This window comes from Gasterosteus aculeatus, chromosome 21, assembly GCF_964276395.1.
Source record: "Gasterosteus aculeatus chromosome 21, fGasAcu3.hap1.1, whole genome shotgun sequence".
Classification (NCBI taxonomy): Eukaryota; Metazoa; Chordata; class Actinopteri; order Perciformes; family Gasterosteidae; genus Gasterosteus; species Gasterosteus aculeatus.
The window spans coordinates 14,297,247-14,324,285 of NC_135708.1; the positions used below are offsets into that span (position 1 = coordinate 14,297,247).

Sequence of the window (27,039 nt, forward strand, 5' to 3'; positions counted from 1 at the left end):
TGGAGCTTGTGGGAAGTGTACATTTTATCAGCAGCATTAGTAGCTGTGATGAGACAAAGATTCCTAAGAGCTTGAATCAAGTCACTCCGAACAATATTATGAGAATTAAAGTTGGTACAATTTAAAAAAATGAACATATTTCAAGCACAACGTCATGCGCTCTCAACACCCAGATGCACTTACGCACGAGGTGTTCTCCATCATCCAGAAGCTTCACAACATTGACGCAGACGTCATGATAAGATTAAGATTTACCAGTAGTGGTTTAGGAAAAGTACAAACACTTAATGTGTTTCAGGTGTCAGGAGGAGGGGGGGATTTACCTCCGAGGCAGGCGCATGTCCGCTAGGCTATATAAACCCCCATGGACGGACTTCTCCTCATCCACTCACTAAGTTTGCAAAGCGCAAAAGCTGCAGCATTCCCCTCCCTCCCTGCAATCCGTTACTGGGGCTTTGGAGGGTGACGCAGCATTGGTCACACAGACACAGGCTACCGCTGCGCAACAAAAGGTAGGACCAAAGAATGCCACAGCTATTTATTTAATGCAAAGTTAGTACTTGGGATACTTTTAAGCATTTTTTTTGCAATGCATCTTGTTTGTGCGCACCACAACAAAACTTCAAACGTTTGTCCTCTGCTTTTTTCTTCTTCTTTCCAGATCACCATACGATCACTAGGATAACTGTTTCTGCACTTTCCCATAAAGCCAACATGAACGCTGAGTTATTTGCAGTAGATGTCTTACTGCTGTGCTTATCTTGCGGAGCAAGTGCATTGGCAACGACTATTCCCGCCGTCTCCACGCTCTTGCCTGCAGCCAATTTCACCAAACTTGGCGCAGCGCACAGCTATGGGACAGATATCGCGACTATTTCCAAAACCAGGAGGAAGCGTTATATCAGTCAGAACGACATGCTTGCCATTCTTGACTACCATAACAAAGTAAGAGGGAAGGTGTTTCCGCCAGCCTCCAATATGGAATACATGGTGAGTAAAAGCTTTTGGTCAAACTTCAATTCTTTTTTGAAATCCTTTTCATTCATTTGTTTGTGTTTTTTTTACTACCTGCAGAATATGTGGGATGCATATAACATGTACCTCATGTCATTTTTGTATTATATTCTGAATGTTGGAAGTGACCAAATGTCATACTACAACTACAATTCTTTGGAAATGAAAGATGGCTGTTGTATGATGTGAGTAGCCTGCTGGGGAATAATATGGAGAGTGGAGATCTAAGCTTTAGAGGGGTTGTGAAGCATTATAATTAAAATGTTCCTTTGAAAGCTGATTCCAGCAAACGAGTTGACTCATTTCCATTCATAAAATTGGCAGCAACTGCATCCTCCATAGTTGAACTGGCAATAAGATCCCCAAAATACTATGATTGAAGGGAGTTTCCCTGTTTTCTCCACTCACAGTCCACTTCCAACGAAACATTTCCAAAAGTTTTCGCAGAAGTGCGGCTTCTTGGGTTAGTCCTGGGTCAAGTTTTCTTAAAGCTATACTGCCCAACAGCCCCCAAGACTATTCAGGGAAAGAGTGACACTTCTGCTTATGCACCATTTGAAATGTATGACTTTTGCGTCTTGCCATGGTAACACCTGCAACCGTGCTACGACCTGTGCCGACTCTTATGTCACATCTCACTGCTGATGAAGCTGATGTTGATATTCCCAGTTGTGTGACGGGTTTTCCACATTGCCCCCGTGTGTGTAGGTGTGGGACGACGCCCTGGCTAAGACAGCCGAGGACTGGGCTCATGCCTGCCAGTGGGAGCACGGCCCACCTCATCTCCTCAGGTTCCTGGGTCAGAACCTCTCCGTCAGGACGGGACGGTGAGTGACCTTTGACTCCCCTCCCCCTCCCCGACATCTGCTGCTCCTCTCGGGGACGACTCTCTCTAGGTCGTTGCCAAGCCGCCCCCTTCTTCTTTCTCCGAAAGGCTTTTGCACTGTGACCCGGTGACTGCTTGAGGAATGCTCCTGTGACCCTTCAAATAAACAGAAGTTGTGTTCTCAGCCATGACCCCTGAGGACAAAGGCGCATCCCTTTAGTGGGTCTTGACTTTCCATTTGGAAACACAGGGCACCTTCTACACTTTTGGATTTTTATTGAGGGACAACACCCGACTTACTAACGCTTATTCTGACAATTCCTTGTGACTCGCCGAGAGAGTTCTACATTGGTAATACCATTTAGTTGACTTCCAGAAAATAATGCAGAGAACATTCTCTATTTAGTACGGAATGTTACTTTTCTGTGGATTGGCAGCATTTTGCAGCGTGAATATCCTGGCCATTAAAAGCATTGCTGTTTGGTTCACGAGACCTGATTCCCTTGGGGATCTTCAAAGGGCCCATGTTGATGTGCTGATCTGTGGTCAGTTGTCAGCATTTACTAAACTTCAATAACTTTTGGAGGAAACAGAAGCACCTGAAGGGAACTGAAACTGAAAACGCTTCCCACACAGAAACAGGGCTGAGATTACAACCCAAGAGCCTCTTAATTAAAGATCCGAGTCGCTGTCCAGAGGTTCCTTTGTTCCATGAATTCTGAATACACCTGCTGCCAAACTAAACAACGACCTCTTTCACATGTTTCCTTAAATGTTATCTGTAAATATATTGAAGTGCGCAGTGTAGGATTCTGAACTCACCTTGTCTTCTGTTCGCAGCTATCGATCCATTCTCCAGCTGGTGAAGCCGTGGTACGACGAGGTCAAAGATTACTCTTTCCCGTACCCCCGCGACTGCAACCCTCGATGCCCTCTCAGATGCTACGGGCCCATGTGTACCCATTACACGCAGGTAGACAACAACCGGTGTTACACGCAACACCGCTGAGCTGGTGCAACAATGGCATTTACTGACCGTCCTTCTTCTTGGCAGATGGTTTGGGCAACATCCAACAAAGTTGGCTGTGCCGTGCACACCTGCCATAATATGAACGTGTGGGGTTCAGTGTGGAAACGGGCAACGTATTTAGTCTGCAACTACTCACCCAAGTAAGTGTGGTCAATCTAGCGGGGCGTTAATTACATGCTGTAAGGAAGCCTGTTGTTTCTAATGAACCTGTTGACCTGATGACGGCGTGATGGCGGCAGGCTTAATCCCGACACAGCCGGCTCCGTTGTGTGCCGGGTTGTGAAATGCCACCCATGTTGCCGGGAGATTCAGATAACCTCGATACAAGCCTGTGAACCGGTACCGCGTTATACCAAAGCTCTGAAGAGCCCCGAAACAGAAGAGAAAATCTTAAAATAATTCCAAGAATTAAAGCCTGTTTGGATTTGTGACTGACTTGTGACCTAGGCTCTTTAATCAATGTTTAACGTGACTCATGGACGGATGGATAACTTGTGGAGCTATAAAACCAACCGGCACTGACGTGTGTAATCTGTTAAATTTAAATGGGGCTGGTTTCCATTTATACACCAAATTAAGATGTGTTGATTCACATACTGACGTCTCATTTATAATTCACTTTATAAAGTACACATGGCTAAATAAGTGGTATTCTGCTCCGCGCAAACCAATCTCATTAGAAAAATATTTTTACTTCTTTTCATGGGCCATTTGGTGACTGTTTTGAAGCTCTCGTTAATATTAAATCATCTTCATCAGCAAATAAGTTATCATTTGATTTTAGATGTTTAGATTTACTTTTTCCACGAGCACTTTAAGGGTTTTTGGGGGGAATATTTGAGCCTTAAATGAAGATCATGCGACGTGACACTTTTCTCTCTCTCGCCTCTCACCTCGATGACACTGTTCACGTTTCTGTCTTCCAGGGGCAACTGGATCGGAGAGGCTCCCTACAAAGTAGGCGTCCCCTGCTCCGCCTGTCCCCCCAGCTACGGGGGCTCCTGCAGCAACAACATGTGCTTCCCCGCTCTCAAGACAAACTACCTGCACTGGTTCAAATAAACACAGGTTCCCTCTTGACACAAGCGGACAGCCTGCAGTACCACAGAGACATTACCTTAATCCCGTAAAGATTTGCACAAAAGTCTTGGACCACACTATTTTGTATATAGGGGCTTATTTAAAGACACAAACATAGATTTGAAGGCAGCGGATGATTTTGATGACTTGTACATAATCTGTAAATGAATTTGTTACATGGCTATTTTGAAGTATAATTTATGTTTAGAATGGGTCCTTAAACACAGGCTGCATGTGTCCCTGTTTGTTTACCATTGACTATGTGGTAATTAAGGACATAAGGAGATCATAGCTGCTCATACCGGCTCACGTTGGTGCTACGGGCATCACACCTTCATGTTGTGTGCTCTGCCTTCACAGGAATGTTGTGATATAAAGATCAAAGCTTTTGACCTCAGACCAAACCTACACTGTCAGTGTCAACTTTGTAGCTTTTGTAGGTACAACAAACTTCATCCTCAACTCTATTGCTAGTTCCTTTTGTGTCCTGCAAAAAATTGTCGCTAGAAAAAAGTGCACTTACTGTTAACTTAAAGTATATGACAAAAGGAATATCCATCAGTCAGATTAGGGGGTCTTTATTTGAAGGACTTAGATGATTCCTCTGTTTGTTTTTGTTACGTTACAAATGTTTTGCAAGTCTCATGTGTACTTATATTATTATTCATACAATAATATTCATTCTGCGGTGAGCTCATTCGGCACATCTGGCCCTCATACAGTATCACAGTCAAAACACACACTGTCTCGTTAAATTCAACGAGACCCAATGTGCCCAAGCTTTTGACTGTTACTGTATCTGTATGCATTGTATTGGTATATTATATACCAATATATTCTTAGATTTTGTTATGATCACTGATGTAGTTTGATTTTTGGAGTTAGGCACTCAAGTGCACCTTAATTTTCTTTTAATATTTTGAAATACCAGAAAATGGTTTTGTTGTGTACATGTAGATAATCATTATACCTTGACTATCCAAAAAAAGTATACTGTAAGTTATTCATTTTTATATGGGAAAATATTTAATTGATATAAATGTCGTATTGTTTGTAAAAGGATTGTAAATATGTCTGAACAATTAAAAAGTACTGAATATGGTTCATATGCTTGAACGCCTCAACACTTCTAACTTTGGCAACTGAATTTTAATCTCTTTTCAAATAGGACAGTTTTCTGAGAGGGACGTGTTCCAAACTCAAGTGGGAGATAATGCTTTACAAAAACATTTACCGCACTAAATGTGTCAACCACAAGCTATTTATCCAATGATCTCAGATTTTCCTGTTCCTGCGACTTGCATTTTTAATAGCATGGTGTATTTTGATTATGTTGCTTTTTTATTCTTTAGACCTGGTCTAAACAATGAAGTTGTTCTACATACAAATTTTGCTGGTCGTTTGACCGCATGAGACCTTTTCCCTTCACTATGCCGCTTGAGTTGTACCAGACGTGCTTTTCTTTTAATTTTGTAGCTCAGCCAATGACGTTCCTCTGCCCAAATCAGCATTGTTGCCCTCTGCCTGTTGCTGTGTTGTCTTAGCTTTTCCTCATGACTGATATTGATCGGCGGTTCTGGCCACAGTTTCAATCCAGCTCTTTGGTTCTCAGCTTTCGTTTTTCAGTAAAACGGTGCCATTGCTAAGTCCCCTGTTCTTAACACCAAAGGCTGCGAGGGAGGAGAGTAAACACGGTGGGACCATATCTGAGTCCTAAGTGAAGGTTGACTTTGGCCCAGTCCGTCCATGTCCACACAAATGAACAGACAACTGATTGGCTTTCAGGGTTCGGTCTTGTCTGCGTTTGTCCAATAAAACCACTGACCTCAGGGGGATAGACGAGGGCAACGAGAGGACGTGTGTCACCACCATACAAAAAAAAAAAAAGAGTTAAGACTTTCTGACAGTTCTAAGCATGAGATCTACAGGTCTGTACTGTGCTAGTGAAAAGAACAAGCTGGTGCAGCAGAATGTGCTGTGCTGCAATCCGCCTTGGCACGTTTGATGGCTGCAATCCTTTTTAAAAAAATTTTTAAACAGCTTCTTGCCCTGCGCCATCTACGCAAACCAGCATAATCCCTGGAAACAACTACCAGAGAGTTGAGAGGAACATCTTAGTATGCATGTGTGCGGACAAGGAGCCAATCAGGTGATTGATGGCTGTTTAAAAGGCACACCATGAGGAAGATGATGAGCGAGGCGCTGTGATGAAGGGTTAAGATTCGCCTCTCACCACAAGGTCAAATTAAAGTTATACATTGTCTTTAGCTGACATTCAAACTTGATCTTAATTTCAAGTACATGCCCTTACCAGTCAGACTCACACAACCTCCAAAGTTCATACAAAACTCGTTCCAACTGCTTTCAGCACTCACACTTTAACTGCCTTCCTCTGTTACTCATCAGATGATGATGCATCTGCTTTGGTTTCTTTTCTTTTCTTACTGCTTTTGCCATGTGACACTGCATTAGCACTGCATTAGCACAAACCCGTTCAGGTTTCACAAGATAAAAAGTCAGAAGAATCCAAAAATCTTTTGAATTCCACGACTTTCGCAGCTCTTCCAAAATTTGTCTCAATCTGTAATGAACCGACTGGAAGGCCGAGGAGAGGGAGAGAGAAACACAGTCAGAAACAGAGTCTCCAGTCTCTAGTTTCTGCAGCAATAATTCCTTTTCAACTAGTTTATGCTCTCAGCGTGTGCCAACATCCACGGAGGCCGCGGTGACGCATCTGCAGCTCATCCGAGTGTGTGCCACTTTTCCTAATCACACACCAGAATTACTGACCATTGCTAAAACAGTTTTGCCTCCCTCAAGTGTGGCGGTGGTGCAACGTTTATTTGGAAAGACGATGGAGACTTCAAATGAACTGCGGCACGGTGATAGATTATTAACAGGGAGAGGGCGAGGTCGCTCTTCAAAATGTTAAAGCGGCCGTCCAATTCCAATAATGGTGAGAAGCGTGGGAAAGACAGTGAGTAATTACAATGCCGAAAAAAAGGAGGATAAATCTTTTGTTGCAGCATGGTAATTGTTTAGAGGCTCGCTGATGTTTGCTGTGCAGCTGCAGAAAAATCTCCTCTCCTCTCCATGTACTCTATAACCTCCACCCTCCCTGACGCACTGCACTGAATGGTTGTTAACTTGGCCCCTCTGTCCCTCGAGGGGGATGTTGAGAGAGACTTATTTGTAATTCATTGCGTTTTTTCGTTCCGTCTCTGTTGGAAGCACACAACTGTGTTTATTTAATTCCCATAGCAGCCCAACCATCGGCAAATCTATCCCCGGACATCTGAGGACGCCTGAATGTAGAAGAGAGCTGCAGGGAAACGCTGGTGTACACAGCACAGAAAATAACACACTGCCATTGTAATATCTAAGTTAAGTTAAGTTAAAGGTCCACCTACTTGGTTGTTATGGATGATTAAGAGCTTTGCAGTATAAAATCACACACTGTGTGACATGTTTTTAAAACGGCTCATACATTAACTTGCAATAATAGTGATTTCTTTTTATTGCAATTCTTCAAAATCCACCACCAAGAACACATTTCACAAAATAAGCATTGACAGATGAGTGAATTGTAACTTTGTAAATGATGAGGCAGACTTGTACTACTTGTACTCCTCGCTCTGTCATGTGCTCAGGTCAGTACACGTTGACATATGTGTTTCCCAGAGACTGATGTCAGCTACTTGAAGGATGTTTTGGGATCTCGTAAAAAGTGAATGTGTTCACGTTAAAACTTTTTTTTGCGACTGTAAATCTCTCGGGGCAGCGGGGCAGTTAACTGCAAGGCTCGTTTTTTGCTCTCTTTCCGAGTTGGATGCCCTTACTTCAAACAAGGAATAAAAAAAATAACGCTTTTGAGGCACACAAATCATTTGCGGTGTCCCGTGTGACTATCTTGGTCCGTAATAGCATTTATTTCGGAGAGTGCCGCCATAACATGTTCTCCCAGGTTTTTCATGGTTGAATTTACATGTACTCCTTATGTTAACAACGTGCTGATGCTTCGTCCACGAGCCACAATGAAATAAGACTTTTCAGTTTATGTTGTGGTCACTTTTCTCGTCTGGTGACTTTTCCTTGGCACAGTCAGCCAATCGAGTGCTTTAGTAAAATACATATAAAGCATATCTGGCATACTTCAGTGTAGATATTCCATTTTATGACCTGGTGCTAAAATTGTATAGTCTGTATTCACCTCATATTTGACATTAAAAGTAATGACATGCTCTCTACCCAACGTTTCAGAAACCTGGCACTGCGAATGTCCACCACAGTGGCTGTAAGAATAAGTCTAAGTCAAATATGTCCAACCCTGAGGCGGACTAGACTTGACCCTTTTGTTGAAGTCCAAGAATATAAACAGAGGTAAAAGTGGCTTTTGCTCCTACTGTCGCCTTCGTCTTCGATTGGAGCCACGTTCGCCTGCTCGCGGGGGCCCAGCAGGGACTCCAGATGAGCGACATGCTGCAAAGTCAGTGTCCTCAGAAGCACAGCGGTGCATAATCACAATCTCTTTCTTGTACCTGCAGCCAGAGAGCTGGCAGAGGCTTTGATGCTCCTACAGGTTTATAGGACATTGACCGCTTTGTGCTCATTGTGTGATTGTAATATGATTCCTTCTAATGGGATATTCTGTGCACAGAGGAGACATTCACAAAATGAGGGTCTCTTAGACTCACTTTGATAATAACAACAACTCTATCACAGTGAAGTTTCACATTCATGACGCAGTCAACATATCTAATCCAAGAGAGTGAATGGTTATGGCATTCTCTCAAGAAGACAGTCAGCGTTTGTCATTGTTGGTAAAGCTCTTGGTTAGAATCACAAGCAAATATCCATTTAACTTTCAGCGCAGAGAAGCATGAACACTGAAAGTAATATGAGATCCTGGTAGACTTATTTTACCTGGAATAACTGTCAAATTTGACATGGAACAGGGGAATGCTGTTGTGCCCACAATCACCAAGTGCCTTTAGAGATCCGTGACAGACTGGGAGACGTATAAGAGAAGAGAGAAGCTGAATCATTGTAGCCGGTGGTCATGAACTTGATTCACGTGGTTGCATCTTTTTCTGTTTTCTAAATGGATTCCCTGCAGAGTTGCATTCGGCCCGAAGGTTACAGCATGCTGAACCTGACATCTAGTGGTTACGTGAACAGTGTGCTACGGTCGTCTGAATCTGTTAAAAGTCACTTCTGTTAAGGAGGATAAGGACGACTGTATTTAAAGGACTGCTGCACGTTACAAGCTGACACCGCAGATCCGTGTCAAAGAAAGAACTTCATAGAACTTCTTTCAAACTTAGATCCACTGTTGCAATGATACATTACTCATAGACATACTGTAGATATTTCACGGACGACATTGAGGGAAATACAGAAGTACACACGTTAAAAAACACACTTGCAGGTACATTGTGTTACATTTGATTGTTAAAAATGGATTTATCGAGCATCATATAAAATAATAATAATGACCCCGCTTCCCCATCTACAACGTAAAAATGCTGCTTATATAGTAAATCAATGCATTATGATCCAGTGATATCATTTAACTTTTATCGGGGTGTTTTACCCACAAAATTAGTAGTTAAATACTTTTCTTGTTGCTCCTCCCAAAGCAGAGTTACCGTTACTTAAGTTAATGTGTCCGTTACTTTAGTAAAAGTAGAAATGTTCAACAACGCGAACATTAACACAAAGGGGTGGCAAAGATTTGTACCCAAGCCAACACTAGATTAATATGTGCTCATTTTAAAAAGGGAACCTTCCATGTTATAGTGTTACCCTCTACAGTAATGTGGTGGAAATTTGTGGATTTAGCCCATGTGAGAAATCAAAAGTATCTTGAGCTTGCTTTGCGATTAAGTATTTATTACTAACTAGAATATAGAAAAAAGATAAAGAATACAGAAATCATCAGCACAAGTCGTAAGCACAGACAGAACCCCAACAAGTAACACATGCGAACCAAACACAGAGCCACCCAACAGTACACCCTCCTCGCGGATGCATTGGCATCCCTCCACCACAAGGGGGTGGAGGCAGACAAACTAACCTGCAGTAGTCATGAAGTGGATAACATCCCAAAAAGCAGCGAATGATGCACCACGTCTGCCAAATGACCACGATGCACTCCAGCCCCGTTCCAACATGCGTGACCTCAGAGCAGCCCAACCAGAACCATTAGGGAGAAACGTGCCAGATAACGTGGGCCAACGGGGAGCGTTCTTCGAGAGTGCCTGTGTGTGGTTCGCCGTGGAGGCCGGAGGCGGATGCCGAGTCTGGGCTCGGCCGATGCTTTCTGCTGAGTTCAAGGGGTTTCTCGCGAGACCAAATACTGAATAGAGAATGCACCAAATGCAGCATCTGGACCTGTGGCTCAACAATGATTGTGTGTGTGCGTGTGAGAGATAGAAAAAGAAAGGAGGGGTGGGGGGATGACAGAGACAACTAGAGGATTGGAAAGTCTTGTGCATGAGACAGTAGCAGGGGGGAAAGTGTGTGGGGACATAAACATACAGGCAGACAGGAGGTCAGCTTTATGTGAAAATAAAAATGTGAAAATAGAAAGAATCAGAGGGAGAACTGTCCAAAAAGGCTGCTAACACAAGAGGCCCAGGCATGAAATAATTTCTATTGCTCCACCGCAGGCACAAATAGTGCATATTTACTGGCAGGCATTGTAATGAACATTAATCAGAGAATGTCTCGTCTGTTACTGATGACTTGACCTATATTACCACACTGTAAATCATTGAAATCCCTTAGCAGTTGGTAAATATTTCCTTATCCACACAATTTCATTTTATAGTCAGGGTCAGTGGCATGCTCCTACAGTCGTCTTTGTGTATTTCAGCCTTAACCCTAACGCATTATAAGTCATGTCATATCCCGCACCCATAAAACTTATTTTGAGGTCTTTAAAATAATTGCATGTTTTATGTATTGACTCATATATTTAGATCATCATGGCATACCAACACACACACACACACACACACCCTGTCACTCACCTCTCCTCTCACGCTTACTGTCAGACACAGACACACACACCTCGTCCTTGTCTCACACACACACATCTAAATGTAGAGCTGCATTAACTCTACAGCAGATGAGTGAAGGTTTTCCGCGGTGCTTCCCTCTTGGGAGTTACAGCCATGCTATTTCAGCTGTAGGGTAAGATGGAGAAAGGGGGGGGGGGGGTGGGGGGATGGGGGGCGGCGCGTGACGGGGTGACGGGGGCGGGGGTCTGGCAGGTCTGACCGCAGAGAGAGGGCCACTTGCCGGGCCTGTGGCCGAGGCCCCTGCTGCTGATCCGGGGGGCAGAGAGTAAACCCTGGTTTCATGGACGTTGAGAGTGCGGTTGGTCCTCAATGAGAGAGCTCTTGTATCACATTCTGCACGTATCCAGAAGTAGGTTAGACAGCAAAGGCCCCCCTGGAAGACATTAACTCATTTTCATTCATTATTTATTTAAAGAATCGAAGATCAGAGGAATGTCAAAAATGCGAATATGGTATTCTATCATAGAATCCAATTTTTTTCTTCTTGTATAACCCATTTATGATCTCACGACCTACTTGGGTCCTCCACTGGAACCCATAGGCTGGGAACCAGTGGTATAACTAAAGAGTTACAGCTGGAGCATTACTGCGATGCATTTCTAAATCAGTATCAACAACTAAATACATGATCAATATAAAGAATAATATAGTAGTAAAGTATACACATTGTGATACTTTACTCATATTTAGATGACATGATGTTACAAGTTGTTGACTGTATTGTATGTTGTTAAACGCAATGGCGTGCCTCATCCTTTCACCGCACACTCTACCAAACCATGTTTACCAGCTTTCAGAGACCATGCTGAATGGGAGCTGTGGCACAGATTATGAATTACAAAGCTCAAATATATTCATAACTGTGTGACAGAGCTGACAATTCAGTCCCTGACTAATGGATATAAATAAGTCATGAAAACACAAGGGCGTCATGGAAACGAGGAGTTTGACTGTAAAATACAGAGCAAAGGTACTGCCAGCCACATGGTTACCTTGCCTAACATTTGGTTTATTTTATTTGTCAGGTAAAATACAAGAAGATTGTGTCTCCCCCAGTGGAAAGTAAGTCTGTACAGGCGGAAAACACACAGAGGCCCAGTGATTAGCGGCTGTTTCCACACGTGCAACAGCCACCAGTGAAAATGACCAGATGACAAAAGACAAACCCTGCCTTTTTGTGTTATGGGATTTATACGGTGCTGCAGAGGGAAGGGAAACAGTGACGATGAGTTTGGGGACTGCAATTAACAGAGACCCGGTTTGTGTGTTAATCCCCTAAGAAGTCATCTGTGAGTAGTCAGATTCTGGGGAGTGGGGCCACTTTTGCTCGGAGGCCACACAGAGGAGGAAGATCTGGTTCAAATTAATGAATTTTTGACCGAAACCAGTTAGGAAAGAGGGGAAACAGTCAACAAGTTTTAAGTGCATGCTGTGGTACATTTCTGTATCTTTTTGTAGTTGTTTTATGTTTCTTTGCAGTAATGTTGCATCTCCTGTTATAAAGACTTTGAGAGTGGGGGGGGGGGGGGGGGGGGGGGGGGTACGTGTTCATGCCAAATAATAGTGGTTTGTGGTCACTTGAGAGTCAAACTTGTCTAACGTTGTAGAATAAGACCCTTTGCTTTACGCACGCGCACGGACGCGCACGGAGGTCTCCGTGTGGGCCGGATCCAGCCTTCTGGAGGGGCGTGGCCAGGGGCGGCGCTCCAGAAGCGCAGGAAAGTTAAGGATAAAATGTGGACAAGTGATGCTTCAGCAGCCTTTGGGTGGAGCAATCCCGACAGAAGAAAGACTCTCTGTGTGTCTCTATCTGCGTGTCTCTCTGTCTCTGTCTCTGTCTCTTCAAGCGGAGGGAAGCGAGCACATCGCGCATCTCTGATTTATGTCATAAGACCGTCATCGCCGCTCCACCTGAGCTCTGCTCGACTTACTTTGAAGGCGGACTTTTTTTTTTCTTCCTTCCTCTCGCCGCAGAAGTCTTCTCACAGTCAGATCTTTGTCAGGATATCAAGAAGCGGGCTGCTTTCCAAGTCATTAAAAGGTAAATGATGATTTCCCAAGTCTGCGTTGAACCCCACCACTCCATTTCCATTTCCACGTCTGCGCTTCACGTTTTCCATTAGCTATTGGCACGATGTGTCAGCTCCTGTCAGCCTTGCAGCGTGCAGACAAAAATTGAAATATATAAATGCATCGTATCAAAAATTCCTGAGCTAAATTGTGCATTATGTGCAGAAACTACAGCTGTGCTGCTAAATGCGATTTAATGAAATATTTATTTTTGATTGTCTTTCTTTTTTATCAAGGACAAAAAAGAAATACTCAAAAGGGAATTTGACCACTTGCCGTGATTTCCTTAATCATTCATTAGTCATTCCCAGTCTGCCAGCTTTACCCCAGTGAACTCCACCAGTGGCACTGCACCAAACAAAGTATCTGCAAACCGATGCACGAGTCCTCACCAAGCTCAATATTGATTGTACTGAAAGTTGTTCAGCAAATTTGATACAGAACGCCAGTTCCAATCCTTCCCATAATCCTGTTTTGTTCTTCTTCCCCAGCTCTAGACAAATAGGAGTGTCTTTCCTCGGTTCCCCGGGTTCCTCGCCATCTACCCTGCCTGAGTTCCAGAGGAGGAACCACCACCACCACCATCTCCAGGATGAGGCTCGTATCTCCGCGCTGGCTCCGGGGCGTGTCGCTGCTCCTGCTGCTCCAGGCGACCGCTTCCATGGGGATGCTTGGCAACTCCACGGGCCTCCGGCAGATTCTGGAGAAGTATATGCACGAGGAGGGGGACTCGCGGGAGGCCAAGCACAGGGGGAAGAGGGCCATCACCGACGGTGACGCTCAGCTCATCCTGGACCTTCACAACAAGCTCAGAGGCCAGGTTTACCCTCCTTCTTCCAACATGGAGTACATGGTAGGTGGATGAAGCATGTAGAGTTCTGTTTCGTGTGGATCGAGTCCCACAAAGTGGTGCTTGGATACTTGGTATAAACGCTTTGACCCCGTTCTGAACTCCCTAAAAAGATCACGTAGCTTAGTGAACTGACCCAGTCACCAGACCGGCTGGCACTTGTCCCTCTTGGCTCACACACAAGCTGCATGCCAGCATCTGAGCACCTTTTAAATCACACACGCACACACACACACACACACACGTTTTTACCCATGTGATTTTGGTTGTTTTGCCAGAAGAAAAGAATTCCACCAACTTGCCAATGATCACATTACTACTGTGTTTTTCTTTTACTCATGCTGAGAGATTTGTTTGACTTTATCCTTTGGCCATCACGTGTGTGTACAGTGCCAGATCACTTTTCACAGTGCAATTAGAATCAGAGCACGGCACTGGGGCTTGTTTTACCAGCTGCCTCCCCCCCCTCCCCCCCACTCAACACACCCATGCACACACACACACACACACAGGCCCACCACACCTTCTGTAAGTCAGCGCTCCTTAGATCTGGAATTTTTCCAAATGCACTACATGTGTCGGAGCTGTTTGACCGCCACAGTGCATTGCCACCAACAGTACTTAGGAGGTTAAAAATCAATACGGTGTGCAGAAAGTAATGAGGTCGTGTAATCCTTTCATCTCTACGTTAAAGAGCTGGAGAACAAAAGGCAGTATTATTCATTGGTTAAGGGAAATAAACAGTTCCTTCTGGGGCCAATAGCTGGACTGTGTAATTGTATAATTGAGAGGTTGGTCATGAGGAACCATGTGTGTGTGTGTGTGTGTACATGTGGAAGCTCCGCTCTGCCCGGCAGGCTTCTGGTCGAGGCACAATCTATTGGAGGAATGCTGAGCCAGCAGCACATAGCTCCTTCTCCACTGTCTCCTGTTACAGTTAGCTGTTTTTTTAATTAAACTCCAAGGGTCAAGAGGCATGCCGAGACAAAGAATGCGACTAAGGACGAAGCAAACAAAAGATGCAGTAAAAAGAGGGAGTGACTTGTTTGCGGTTTTGTGGCCGTCAATATCTGTCAGCTGAGAAAATCTTCAGGTCTCAGGGATTTTCTGTGATTTTCTGCACTTTATTTTGAAAGCGGCACCATATTGCTCAGATTTTCCTGCAGCCTGGCTTGAACTGCTGTCACCTTTCAGAAACCTCACAGCTTCACTGTACTGGAAGACTTCATAGACATGCTTCCCTGCTCCCCCCTGCACACCCATGCATGCAGATTCACACACAACACACACACAGTTCGCACATACATAGCCATTTTGCCATCAGCTATGTTATTGTCTGCCATTGTATTAAACCATAACCCAGGCTGACCCTCTGTGGCAATCATCACAGAACATCTGAGATAACATCAATTCAAATCCCCATCTTTCCTCCCCCGCCTTCATCTGTTTCCTTTCTCTCACCCCCCTCTCTCTGCCTCCCTCTCCCTTATCCCTGGGTGGCTTCGTTCCCATTCTGTCATTATCCAACACAGAGGCCCAAAAAATTCCCCTGGATAAGCATTCACACTCCATAGTGATCCACGGAGCTTCAGTGCAACCCTCTTCAGAACGGGGAAGAGCGGCTCTGCCTCGCACTCAAACGTTGACCCACAGGTATAAACACAGAAGTGTCAGTGTTTGAAGTGTCGCAAGACAAACAGATGGCATCATGGGAGAAAACGCCCGACCTGGATTGATGTTTAACTTGGCCTTGGGCTGCGCTCAGCTCTGAGGTGGCAGTGCTTGAAGATAAAGCTGTATTGACAGTTTTCTATTTGGGATGAGTCAGAGTTTTGCTGAAGGACATTTTAATTTATTGCTGTATAATTTGTCTCAATCAGACAATAATCAGGGTCTGGACTGAGTAAATTAGCCTGGCATTAACCCAAGATGGTTAATTATGGCAAGGTTTACCAGCATGACAAATAGACTGTTTAGAGAAATAGATGAATACGATTGCCAAATGAAAAAGTTATCGCCAGACTCCAGTGCCAAAAAGCGAAGCAGAGCTGTAAACCTCCGCAAGGTTCTGAACCTCAGAGCTCACGCAGGCCAGCTGGGACATTGAAGTGTGTCTTTGGTTTGTCCCCGGGTTCGGTCAGCTGGTTACACCTAGGAAAAACACATTTCTCTGGATGTGAAGAAAAAAGAAATGCGGGTCCTCCCAAAAACTGTACTGTAGTTCTGTAGAATGCTTGAGTCCACATCTAAGGTCGCGCTCCGGTGAAGCAAAGAGGACAATACTATCACAAAAGAGCCGAGACGCCACCCGAAAGCCGGCAACCCTCTTGGCCTCACCTGCAGCGGCTGTATCCCATTTGATGTGAGGCCAAGAATGCAAACAGATTCTCTTGCTCCCAAGGCTTTTATAACAAACACCTTCTACAAAAACTTCAGGGAGCTTCGTTGTAAAACTTTGCAGAGATGCAAAACACATGTAGATCGAATTAGCAAATACCAACCATCCCACAAATATCTGGCAAGCTTTCACGGCCAAGAGGACAACCCTCTCAACCAGCATCCCCGTCCAGACTGCAGTATGTTTTAGGTGAGTGACTCAGCCACTTTCCCAGTATACCGCCGCGGTGAGCACCAACCACCATTCCTGGTTCAAAGAAAAGTGATAGAAAACTTTAGCTGTGTTCTAAAGGATGCTTTCATTTTCTGCCTATTAATCCCAATAGCAGACCGAATAGAGATATCCGGCTCGCCTCACCGTTACTGGCTCAGATGTGATGCCCAGACAGCTTCCTGAGTCGAGTCGAGAATAATTATCTACGCTGTTCTAGTCAAAATGTTTCTCCTGTCATAGCCCGATAACAGGAGCTAATGGTGTTCACTGGTTGACAAGATCCAGACAATGGTCCGCCCCAGGACCTCTGATGTGAGTTGATGTGGGCTGGAATGTGCTGCATTACTCTATATTGCTGTGGGAAATTAAAGCGGTCGTTTGGAAAGACAATATAGATCATTTTTGCTATCCTCCCCTTTGCCTTTCTGCTTTCTGTCGCTCCTACCGTCTCATAACATCTCCCCTTCAGTCCGTTTTTTGTGGAATTTATACATTTTTTAGGCAGCATCACCTTATTCAATTCCCATATCTTTCCCCTGCTTTCTTAGTCTTTCTTTGCATGCACCATTGACTCTGAACAGGAAACTCCTCTATTACCTCTAGTACACCTCTGTACCCTTTGGAATGCAACCAGATGACCAAGGAAGAGAAACCCTCCCAAAAAAAACCTTCAAATGAAGTGTCAAGCGAAGTACACAATGCTGTGTGCACTGTGTTGAGAGACTTCAGCAGGGGAGGTGTTTTTCTTTACGGGCCCCAGCAGAAGTGCGGTGAGGCTGTGTGGTGTGTGTGGTGTGTGTGTGTGTGTGTGGGGGGGGGGGGGGTGTCTTGGTTACATGGCCTCCCCTGCTGGGATTACTGTGCGAGCAGCTTCAACTGCACTCTACTCCAGGTTCAACACCAAATGTGTGTCTGGGTCCAAACGTTTTTTCGAGCCTGCTTTCCGGCAAATCCTTGAAATTGTTTTTTTCCCCCCCATTCAATTTTAAATGAATGAAGGACTTCCTCAGCCCCACGCGGCCTGATTGTATTCATCATTATTTAAGACAGGCTTCAAGAGCATCGCAAATCACATAAACCAAAATCAGCCACACAAAATTGACGTGAACAGAAACAAAGGATATGACCGAATTGCATATTCTCACTTCCGACGATGGTTCAAATCCGATGTTTCTTTTAGCACCGTTAGCTCACAGGGTTGGCAAAAATTATTAGAGACAAAACCAAACGGATCTGACAATACTGAGATTAATTTTCAGCTCACTGTCCCGAGACGTAATTTCTGAGGAGAAATAGAGTTTCAGGAAAACACATTCTCATTCTTTTGCCCCCGGCTTTGTCAGTCATCATTTGGCCTCATTGGCCTCATTGTGAAAGACCGACCACGGGCAACTGCAGACAAAGTGGCTGGAACCCCATTATGCTCCCTGCTCGCACATGTAACAATAAAGGAAAAAAAATACTCCACACTTTCAACAGTTTTATTTATCCAACACGTCAATTATGTAACGTTTCTACAAGGCTTTGTGTTGAAATCTGTCCTAGAACACGGTGCCAATATGGACCCTGGCGTTATTAATTTAAATAAATGGGTCCTCTCAATAGCGAGCTGGATTTCCCAGAAAGAGCTGAAGAAACTGCTCCGAGTCAAGAGTTAATTTGCAGCGTTGCCAGACATCCTGTTGTTTGGCACATGTGTGCGTTTCGGGAGTAATGCAGAGAACAGCAGTTGTTTCTGGTGGGACTGTAAGTGGGTGACGGACCCACGAGGAAGTAGTGGTGTAAGTGGGAGCAGTGATTTTAGTGTCTGTTATCTGATGACATTTCAGTGAGGGTAAGCTATTACTTCCAGGGCCCAATGTGTGAAAAAACCCTGAACGCCTCTGCTGGTGTTCTACAACGCACACAAACACATTCGTATGCACACACAGACACACACACACTCACTCAAACTAATTGACTCTCTTGTAGGAACAAGTTGCGTTGGACAACCCACACTGAAGGTGAAAGTGAAGGTGTGCAATTAAAAAAGCACTTACAGTGTCCTTAAGAGGAATTACAGCTGGAGTTTTTCTAACGTTTTTTTTACGGAAGGATGTAGGTCAGCGGAGAGGAAGGACAGTCTTTGCATTCCCTGAAAACCCCAGAGTGGGAATACGATCCTTTAGTATCCAACCAGAGCCAAACTTAACTAAGAGGGCAATTCAGAGGGAGGTAAAGTGAAGCAAATGCTTGCACCCAGACATTTCACCAGAGACATATGGAAGGTATTACTCCAGAAAAAAACAGCTAACACCACATCCTTCGGGAAAAGCCGTTTGGGAAAAGTCAGCTGAGCAGCAATGGGGGTCAAATCTTTTTTGACCCTCATTTTTACGACAGCAGGAACACTTCAACACACTTCTGCATTTAGTCTGGAGATTAATGCAGTTACTTAGCCGCTCCTTGTCCCCATTAGTTATCATGAAATATGATAATTAATCCATGTTCGGTATATGTTTGCATACCGCCCTTCATCATTGACAGCTGTATCAACCCTAAAAGCCAGTGAATTTCTCCAGTTTCACACTACCCGCACTTTGACCCGGCGCCGCTGTATCTCATGGCCCATTAGTTGCAGTAAAGGCAGCTTTGTGATGCGTCGGGATATTTTGACTCAGTGCGAAAACATAATCCTGACATTTTCTTTCTTCCACCTCATCTCCTGTGCAGGTGTGGGACACGGAGTTGGAGCGTACGGCAGAGGAGTGGGCGGAAACCTGCCTGTGGGAGCACGGTCCTGCCAGTTTACTGCCACAGATTGGACAGAACCTGGGAGCACACTGGGGAAGGTAAACAACCCTTTCTGCATACGTAGACTTTTATTTTATCCAAGGTTAAGGTTAAAAAAGGGCTGCTTTGCTGAAAAGATTCAAAGTCAGCATGTGTGCGTTTGTGGCTGACAGGCGGCTAGACGGGCACATTGATAAGAACAGACTTTTGTAATTTGATTTTACACACATGAAATGAAAATGTGTACCTGCAACGGCTCAATATTTGGAAAGTTTTACATCCTTAATATGACTAACTTGGATGAATACAGGCTACATTAAAAAAAGGCCATATTTTGTTAGGACTGTACTTTTAAATAATAAGAATGAGTAATGTATTCGTTCAGTTATTCTGTTGGGTTTTAGTTTGCACAACTTGTAGTTAGCTTTTCTTCACAAGACATTCACACAGGACATATCATTTGCTACACTTGCACACTCACCCCCCTGTAGTGTGTCAGAAAACAGCACAAGAGTCTCTTGTTCCACCTCTGATCATCGTTTTTTTTGCAATAACAAAATCTATGGGTATCATGCATGTATGTTCTTGAAAAGCTTTAAAGCATAATACCAACCTCCGCACCAAATAAATACACAAGACGATAGAAATGTTTTTTGGAACGTTGTCATCTCCCCAGGCATCGCCCACCCACGTTCCATGTGCAGGCCTGGTATGATGAGGTGAAAGACTACTCCTTCCCTTACCCTCAGGAGTGTGACCCCTATTGCCCCTTCAGATGCTCCGGCCCAGTTTGTACTCATTATACACAGGTAGCTAGGTCTGGATCATATCATTTATTTACCCTTTTTCCCTCTTTAAACTTTATCCCTCAGTGATTTGTGACTGTATAACCTGTTATTCATGGTCTGTCTTGTGATTCTTTGGCAGCTGGTTTGGGCCACCAGCAGTCGGATTGGCTGTGCCATCAACACGTGTTACAACATGAACGTGTGGGGACAAATTTGGGCCAAGGCAGTCTATCTCGTCTGCAACTACTCACCAAAGTAAACAGATTTGAAGTTAAAACGGGATTTATAACCATTTGCCGCTAGATTTTGAACGTGACTTTAAAAGTTAAAAGTCATCACAAATTAAAGGGCTTGGAATAGAAATATGGATTATTCCTTTTGTATGTATCGACTGTGTTTTGTTTAATAAGTTTTTTCTGTTATCCTACCCGAACAGGGGCAACTGGTGGGGGCATTCGCCTTACAAACATGGGACCCCGTGCTCCGCCTGTCCCCCCAGCTACGGAGGAGGCTGCAAGGACAACCTCTGCTACAAAGGTATGTGTCTGCAAAATAAATAAAGACAGCGTTAGAAACCCTGCGGGAATACGGGCCGAAAGTACCCAGTTTTTGTGACTTTACTTGAAGATGACGGCTCTAACCCTCCAAACGAGGAAACAGAAGAAAACAATTTCATCGAGCTGGAGGCCCCCCATACTCCACAGAAGCCCCGGCCCAGGGCCTCCAAGCCAGAGCCTCCCAGTCTCCCCGCTGCAGCCCCCACCAAGCCCCCCACAGAAGACCTGCAGAAGAACGAAGTGGTCAACACACAGCAGATGTGTAAGCTGCCATTTAATTGTTTATTCTGGATCCCGTTTCTTCTTAAAATGGGGGGTTTCGACCCGATTTAGAATTGGGAGGCGGCAGGAAATGTATGACAGTATTTAAAAGAAAAGAGTTTTAAAAGATTTGGTCATAACCGTAGTAATTAAAAAATATATAGATAAGAATCACAAAATCACGATCGCGGTTTTTAAATGTCTTCAGTGAAACAGGACTGTGCTTTGTAAACTGAGACACTCCCTCCGGAATTGCTTACCACCCCGAACCTTGTGCCAAGAGTTCCTCTCTTTAAGAAACTAGTCGCCTGCATCAGAGCCGCCACTTCGCGCATGTTGGTTCCCGTACGAGCGCTGAGCGGCATTCGTGTTTGTCTTTCAGCTCAGATCGTGACCTGTGACACTAAGCTCAGAGATCAGTGTAAAGGAACGCCATGTAATAGGTAAAAATTCATATTAAATATGATGAAAAACAACAACACCACGAAATGGAGTGAATGGATGACTTCACCTTATTTTTCCCATATTTCTCACACAGATACGAGTGTCCGGCTGGGTGCCTGGATGCAAAAGGAAAAGTAGTTGGGACAGTATACTATGAAATGGTGAGTACGCTAGATGCTCAGGCTGAGCATTACAAATTATGCGGTCGATATTAAGCCAATTAACAGCCGTGTGTCCCATCAAAGTGTATTAGAGAAATCAAGGTGCCACTCGTGTTGTAAATCAAATATTCTATTTGCAGCAATCCAGTGTGTGCAGAGCTGGTTTACATGCCGGCGTCATAGATAATGACGGAGGATGGATGGATGTAACGCGACAAGGCAGAAAGGACTTTTTCATTAAATCCAACAAGAACGGAGTTCAATCTCTTGGGTGAGGCGATAATATTAGAAACCTCACCATGATTTATACTGATGATATTTGACAGTAAGATCGGTAAAATATTCCCACAATAAGTGAAAACAATGTAGTTTCATGTTGATGTTTGTGTTTCCTCTTGACAGAAAATATCTGAGTGCTAATTCATTCACAGTTTCCAGAGTAACAGGTTGGTCTGACAAAAACTGTATCTAGAGAAATGTAACATTTTGCATGAAATTACTCATTATAAGCTGTGCTGCAACTGAGTGTGTTGAAACTGTGTGTAATTCTTTCTTGCAGTCAAAGCCATCACATGTGAAACCACAGTTGCACAGATGTGTTCATACCAAAAGCCTACAAAACATTGTCCAAGGTATGAACCTGACTTCATGTCTTCCTGCATGCACAATATCAGTTCTCCGGCATCGTGTAAGTTTAAAGCATTTACCATGTCCAAACTGTTCCATTTATAGGTTATACTGCCCGAGAAACTGTTTAGAAGAGAATCCTCACATATCCAGAGTAATCGGCACCAGAATATACTCCGACGTAAGTCAGGCTGTTGGGAGCTGAACTCCTCATACGGAAACCAACCAATGTACAAAGATTTCAACTTTTCTCTCTCATGCCTCTGTAGAAATCCAGTATATGCCGAGCAGCCGTCCACGCTGGCGTAGTCAGGAATGATGTGGGTGGCTACATCGATGTAATGCCAGTGGACAAGCGGAAACACTACATTGCCTCGTACCAAAATGGAATTTTCTCAGAGAAGTATGGAATGCCTGGTCCACTCTTGTCATGTGCACATTTTTTTGCATTTTACATTTTTAAAATGTTTAACGTTGAGGGATAATTTTTGCACTGAAAAATAATGACAATCAGTGGCTCTCGGGTAGAGATAGAGTTCTTCACGGCCCCCTCCCCTTGTGGATCTGCTCTTTTCTATATGCAGGCAGTTCATCAGATCGCTCATGCAGTGTGCAGGGGTGATTAGCATGCCGCTAGTTTAAAATAATGAATTGCGTGGCAATTAGTGCAGAGGAGATGAGTCTCAATGTAGTTCTGGGAGGGATTTCATTTTTTGGCAATCAGCAGACAAGGGTATAAATCTTAATATGAGTAAAATGGATCGACCAGCATCAAACAATTCAATTCAGGGTTGGACCGTTTTAGTCCCACTGATTTGGTGTACAAACTTACACAAACGTATAGACCTCCCAAATCAGTGCCTGACTGCATCTCCCCAAACAATGGTGGAGAATTTATACAGGTTCTATTCTAGTCTGACTTTGGTCTTGGTAGGTTCATTTGGAGCTTGTGTACCTCAGTCTTGTTAAGAAGCAATTTAAAGGTTAGGCTTCAACAGAATGCTTAGGATTTACTTCAAAATAGTCTGCAATAGGTACAAAATTGGTTAATAGTGTTAAGGGTTAAAAAAGACAAGGCATATGTAACACACCAACCTTCACAGGCATCCCCAAACAAAGGGTCCAAGTAGGACAGAGAAGGTTATCAAATAGAACATTTGTTGTACTTTGGCTATTTGGAAATTTAAACCAGGCAATAAAGTAACTGTCCAATTAAAAAAAACAACGTTTCGGCTCTTCTACAATGAGAGGACTGAGAGGGTTTACGCTTTTGATAAGGACACATATTAATAACGCGTTGATGCTGAAGGACGTACTGTTTTGATGAATCTTTTGGCAGCTATTAGTAGTTTCACAATAATAATGACAGACGTTTGTCACCATCCTCCCACATAATGGGTCCTCTGATGCTGAAAGGGAATCGCAAAGAAGGGAGCTTGCGTTTGCAAATGAACATTAAAAAAAAAGAAAAAAACTAGAGCGTTTGTGTGTTAAATCAAGCTGTACCACTTTACGACAGCGTTACGGTTACAGGTTCATACCGGCCTCTGCATAAGGCTTAGGAGTGACCCACATACTGCGCAGTGCATTCCAGTTTTTTGCACTATAAAATTGCACCACCTTTGGGCTGTTTTATGGTCTGCAGAATGACTATTGTTAACATGACCTGAGTAGAGGACAAACACACACTCGGTCTCATTTATTCTATAGCCTCCCCCCTCTCTTCCCTCCATTATTCTTTGTCACTTAACTGAGATGCCTGACGTCTGTTAGTATCTGCCCATCATTTATCTGTCTCCTTCAACGTCACAATACGTCTGCCTTTGTTGGATTCACACATGAAGGTTTCCCCGTGTTTTTGTTAAGAATGGTGGCCTTATCCGTTTGCTCCGGGAGCCGCAACCTCTCTCTGCATGTGTCCTACCTGCCATCAAAGCGCCAGACAGCTCTCATGGTGGACGTCTCCCCGTAAAGAACCTGGATTCTATTTGTTTGTGTGTGCGTGTCATCCGGGTCTCACTGCAAAAGGCTGGGACACGTAGCGTATCTGACAGGCGACGCGCCCAGACTTGACTCTCCCTCTCCTTTTGCCTTTTTTTTTCCCCCCCTGCAGCCTTCAAAACCCTCCCGGAGGAAAGGCGTTCCGGGTGTTCGCCGTGATTTGAGTGCCCCCGGACGGCGGCTTCGCCAAAACTGAAAGCACACTCGGGCTGTTGAATAGGCGGCAATCGAGCCCCGTTGTCAAACCGAATGACTGAAACGTTTCTGGCTGCGCTACATTCTAGGGGTTAGAGGTCGTCTCCATGGCGGCGTACACATAGCAACAAAAACTTGACACATTCACAATGAGAAACTGTCAGTATTCACTCGCACTGAGTGTGAAATTGGTCATCTTCAGCAGAACATTTATATGGGAACATTTAGTAAATATCTCTAAAAATGTTGTAAATGTTTGTATGTCGAATCAGAATTAGTGTTTTTGTCTCTTTACAAATAGCTGTGTATGAAATGTGATTCTAGAAGTCCTATGATATGACATTATAATGGCACCTAAGGATGAATCCATTTCATTGTATTAAGTCTGGCACATTTTTACTAGTGCTACGGCGAGGTTTCTTGTCCTATTTTTTACTTTTTAAATGATTGGGAGATAAATTGTTATGCATTTATTTTTATATGATTATGCTCTTTATCAATATGACTTATAAAGGATGCTGCTATACGTTTTTTCTTTTTTTGATTGCGGTTATGATTGTCATTGTGATGGGTTTTGTTTCTTTGGTTATTTTTCCAGCTGATGTGGTTTAGTTAAAACTCCCTGCAGGTCGGGAAGTAAACTCATCCCCATAGTCGTCATTTTTAAAACAAAACCTCTGCAGCATCTGCTAGACTTTATCGTGCATCGCATTATACTGGATGTTGTCCCCCTGTACATGTGTTAAGTTCATCTCCATCCATCTCCATTTGAGACAACAACAACAGTTGTATTTCATGCAGGATGTAGAAGCATAAGATGTATTTCCTGGTATTTCTTGCCAGGTCTGCGCTTTCTCAAGCTACAATCAATATAATGGTCAATTCGTTGTCTTTTTGTCAATGTATGTACCACATATTTTCCTACCTCAGGTTGTTAGGGAAAGTCCATTTTGCAATAAAATATTGAAACCACCACTGCTTTATATCACTCAAATTCACCTTGAATTGTCTGACTATATACACTTAGAAATGGCATCTTTACCTTTTAAAAATAAACATCTCAGGCACCTTATTATATAATTTAAGTGTTTGAAACCTGAGCCACCGACACAAAAAATGCAATTACTTTAAATGAAATACTAACTTTGTTAGCTTAGAAATTGACAAATGTCTCATTTAAACATATGGTAATATTAGATTTCCTGCTGGCAGTGGTTATAGTGGAGGCATGCCATATTCATTCATACATGATGCATCTAATGTTTTCTGAACCTCGAACACTACACTGACTCATTTTACCTCAAATATAGTCCAAGAGAAATCTGGGATGAGTATTTTGAAGTTGCAGACTTTGATGAAATTGCTCTCTTAATAGTCTTCAACAGAAAAAAAACAGGATATGGGTCATGATGCCCGCACATTGAAGCTGACAATCTGCTCTAAAACCTCATTGCCAATGAGTCATTTCACATCTGCTCTTACCCACTGGATACGCTTTCAGAGCCTAAGATCAAAGTACCGCAGGGAGTCACTGAAGTGGTTGATTTTGGTGGTTGGATGACAACTGAACCCAATCCCCCGGCCATCCAGATACATTGCTTCGTTTGAAGGAGAAGCCCCCATTGTCGATGTCAGAGTCTCACAGGATGTGGCCACCCCCCCCCCCCTGTCCCACCTGATATTCATACCGTTTCTTTTCTTCATCCGAACCTTGGAGAGCGGAAGTGTTTTATTTTAAATGTCCCCGCTTTCCCTCTTCGGCTCCGTCGCCAGGGAGCTGAGTCGTCACTCCTCATTTGCTTTTGAGCGGCAATGGAGCGAGATGACCGATGCATAACGGGTTCCACCATGGCCTTGTTATGATGTCTGGAGGGCGCCAACTGGCTGTAACATCGGACTGCCAGTCTTTGTTATTGCGCAGACAAGTGCTACTTAATCTTACATGATGCCACCGGGTCAGTGACACAATATGAATCCAATCATCCTAAATCAATTTTGAATGACTTTTATGGGTGTACGTGTGGGTTCCCGTAATCACACATCTATCTTCATTGGCAGGTTTATTTGGGCATGTGGTGGAGTACATGCTACATTCACTTTGACCCTCACAACATGTGGAAAACAACTTCCTGGGCTAGAACCATGGGAAAGGGGAGATAACTGTGCACGCGTCTCTGCACGAGGTTGGCATCCTGTACGGCGTCAGGCGGACAATACCGTCGACCAAAAGCACCGAAACAACGTCGTGTTCAAATATGCGTGCAAGCGTTCAACTCATTTACGCTCGGGCACGTTGCATTTGTTTCAAACACAATCACCGGTGATTGGCCGGGCTGTGCAGGAGAAAGGGCTGCGCGGTGATTGATAGGCTGCCCATGTGAGCCAAGGTCCTGTGAGAGAAAAGAGAGGCATACATCAGACAGATGTCAAAACTCACAGCAGGGTGTGGTGATAGGTGGTAGGGGCTGTGAAGAATGAAAGGTATAGAGGATAAGGAGGGTAGTGAAGGAGGGGGGACATAGGAAAAGGGCGGGGAGATAACGTGAAGGCTTGAGAAAGCAGCGGAATGTTTTGATTCCCTCAATGGGATCTTTTCCTAACTTTCAAAGTTCAAAATAACAATGCAACATACAAGTTGGACAACTTTTAGTTTAAAAATAATGCGCC

General features: G+C 43.9%; 2 protein-coding genes across 3 annotated transcripts; both read left to right on the forward strand.

The window, feature by feature from the left end:
• The first annotated feature begins 377 nt into the window (after positions 1-377).
• Positions 378-5,054, forward strand: LOC120811978 (peptidase inhibitor 15-A). Its single transcript, XM_040167754.2, has 6 exons — positions 378-512; positions 662-990; positions 1,723-1,841; positions 2,681-2,813; positions 2,895-3,010; positions 3,797-5,054. The coding sequence occupies exons 2-6, from the start codon at positions 715-717 to the stop codon at positions 3,930-3,932; spliced, it is 780 nt and encodes a 259-aa protein (XP_040023688.2). The 5' UTR covers positions 378-512; positions 662-714; the 3' UTR covers positions 3,933-5,054.
• A 7,689-nt stretch (positions 5,055-12,743) lies between these two features.
• On the forward strand, positions 12,744-25,344 carry LOC120811976 (cysteine-rich secretory protein LCCL domain-containing 1). 2 transcript variants are annotated; one of them, XM_078095892.1, is made up of 15 exons: positions 12,744-13,076; positions 13,597-13,958; positions 19,279-19,397; positions 20,015-20,147; positions 20,266-20,381; positions 20,563-20,663; positions 20,754-20,945; positions 21,327-21,387; positions 21,483-21,549; positions 21,690-21,820; positions 21,952-21,995; positions 22,109-22,181; positions 22,282-22,357; positions 22,446-22,579; positions 24,290-25,344. In XM_078095892.1, exons 2-15 carry the CDS (start codon positions 13,698-13,700, stop codon positions 24,339-24,341), a joined length of 1,560 nt encoding a protein of 519 aa, XP_077952018.1. In that variant the 5' UTR covers positions 12,744-13,076; positions 13,597-13,697; the 3' UTR covers positions 24,342-25,344. The 2 variants fall into 2 exon arrangements, with proteins under 2 accessions (XP_077952018.1, XP_077952019.1); XM_078095893.1 differs by having other exon boundaries at positions 12,752-13,076; positions 20,787-20,945.
• The last annotated feature ends 1,695 nt before the right edge of the window (positions 25,345-27,039 follow it).

Coding starts and splice junctions, on each gene's coding strand:
- LOC120811976 (XM_078095892.1), top strand. CDS start 13,698: ATGAGGCTCGTATCTCCGCGCTGGCTCCGGGGCGTGTCGCTGCTCCTG. Junction 13,959..19,278: donor CTTCCAACATGGAGTACATG/GTAGGTGGATGA, acceptor TCTCCTGTGCAG/GTGTGGGACACGGAGTTGGA. Junction 21,388..21,482: donor AAAGGAACGCCATGTAATAG/GTAAAAATTCAT, acceptor TTTCTCACACAG/ATACGAGTGTCCGGCTGGGT.
- LOC120811978 (XM_040167754.2), top strand. CDS start 715: ATGAACGCTGAGTTATTTGCAGTAGATGTCTTACTGCTGTGCTTATCT. Junction 991..1,722: donor CCTCCAATATGGAATACATG/GTGAGTAAAAGC, acceptor CCGTGTGTGTAG/GTGTGGGACGACGCCCTGGC. Junction 2,814..2,894: donor TGTGTACCCATTACACGCAG/GTAGACAACAAC, acceptor TCTTCTTGGCAG/ATGGTTTGGGCAACATCCAA.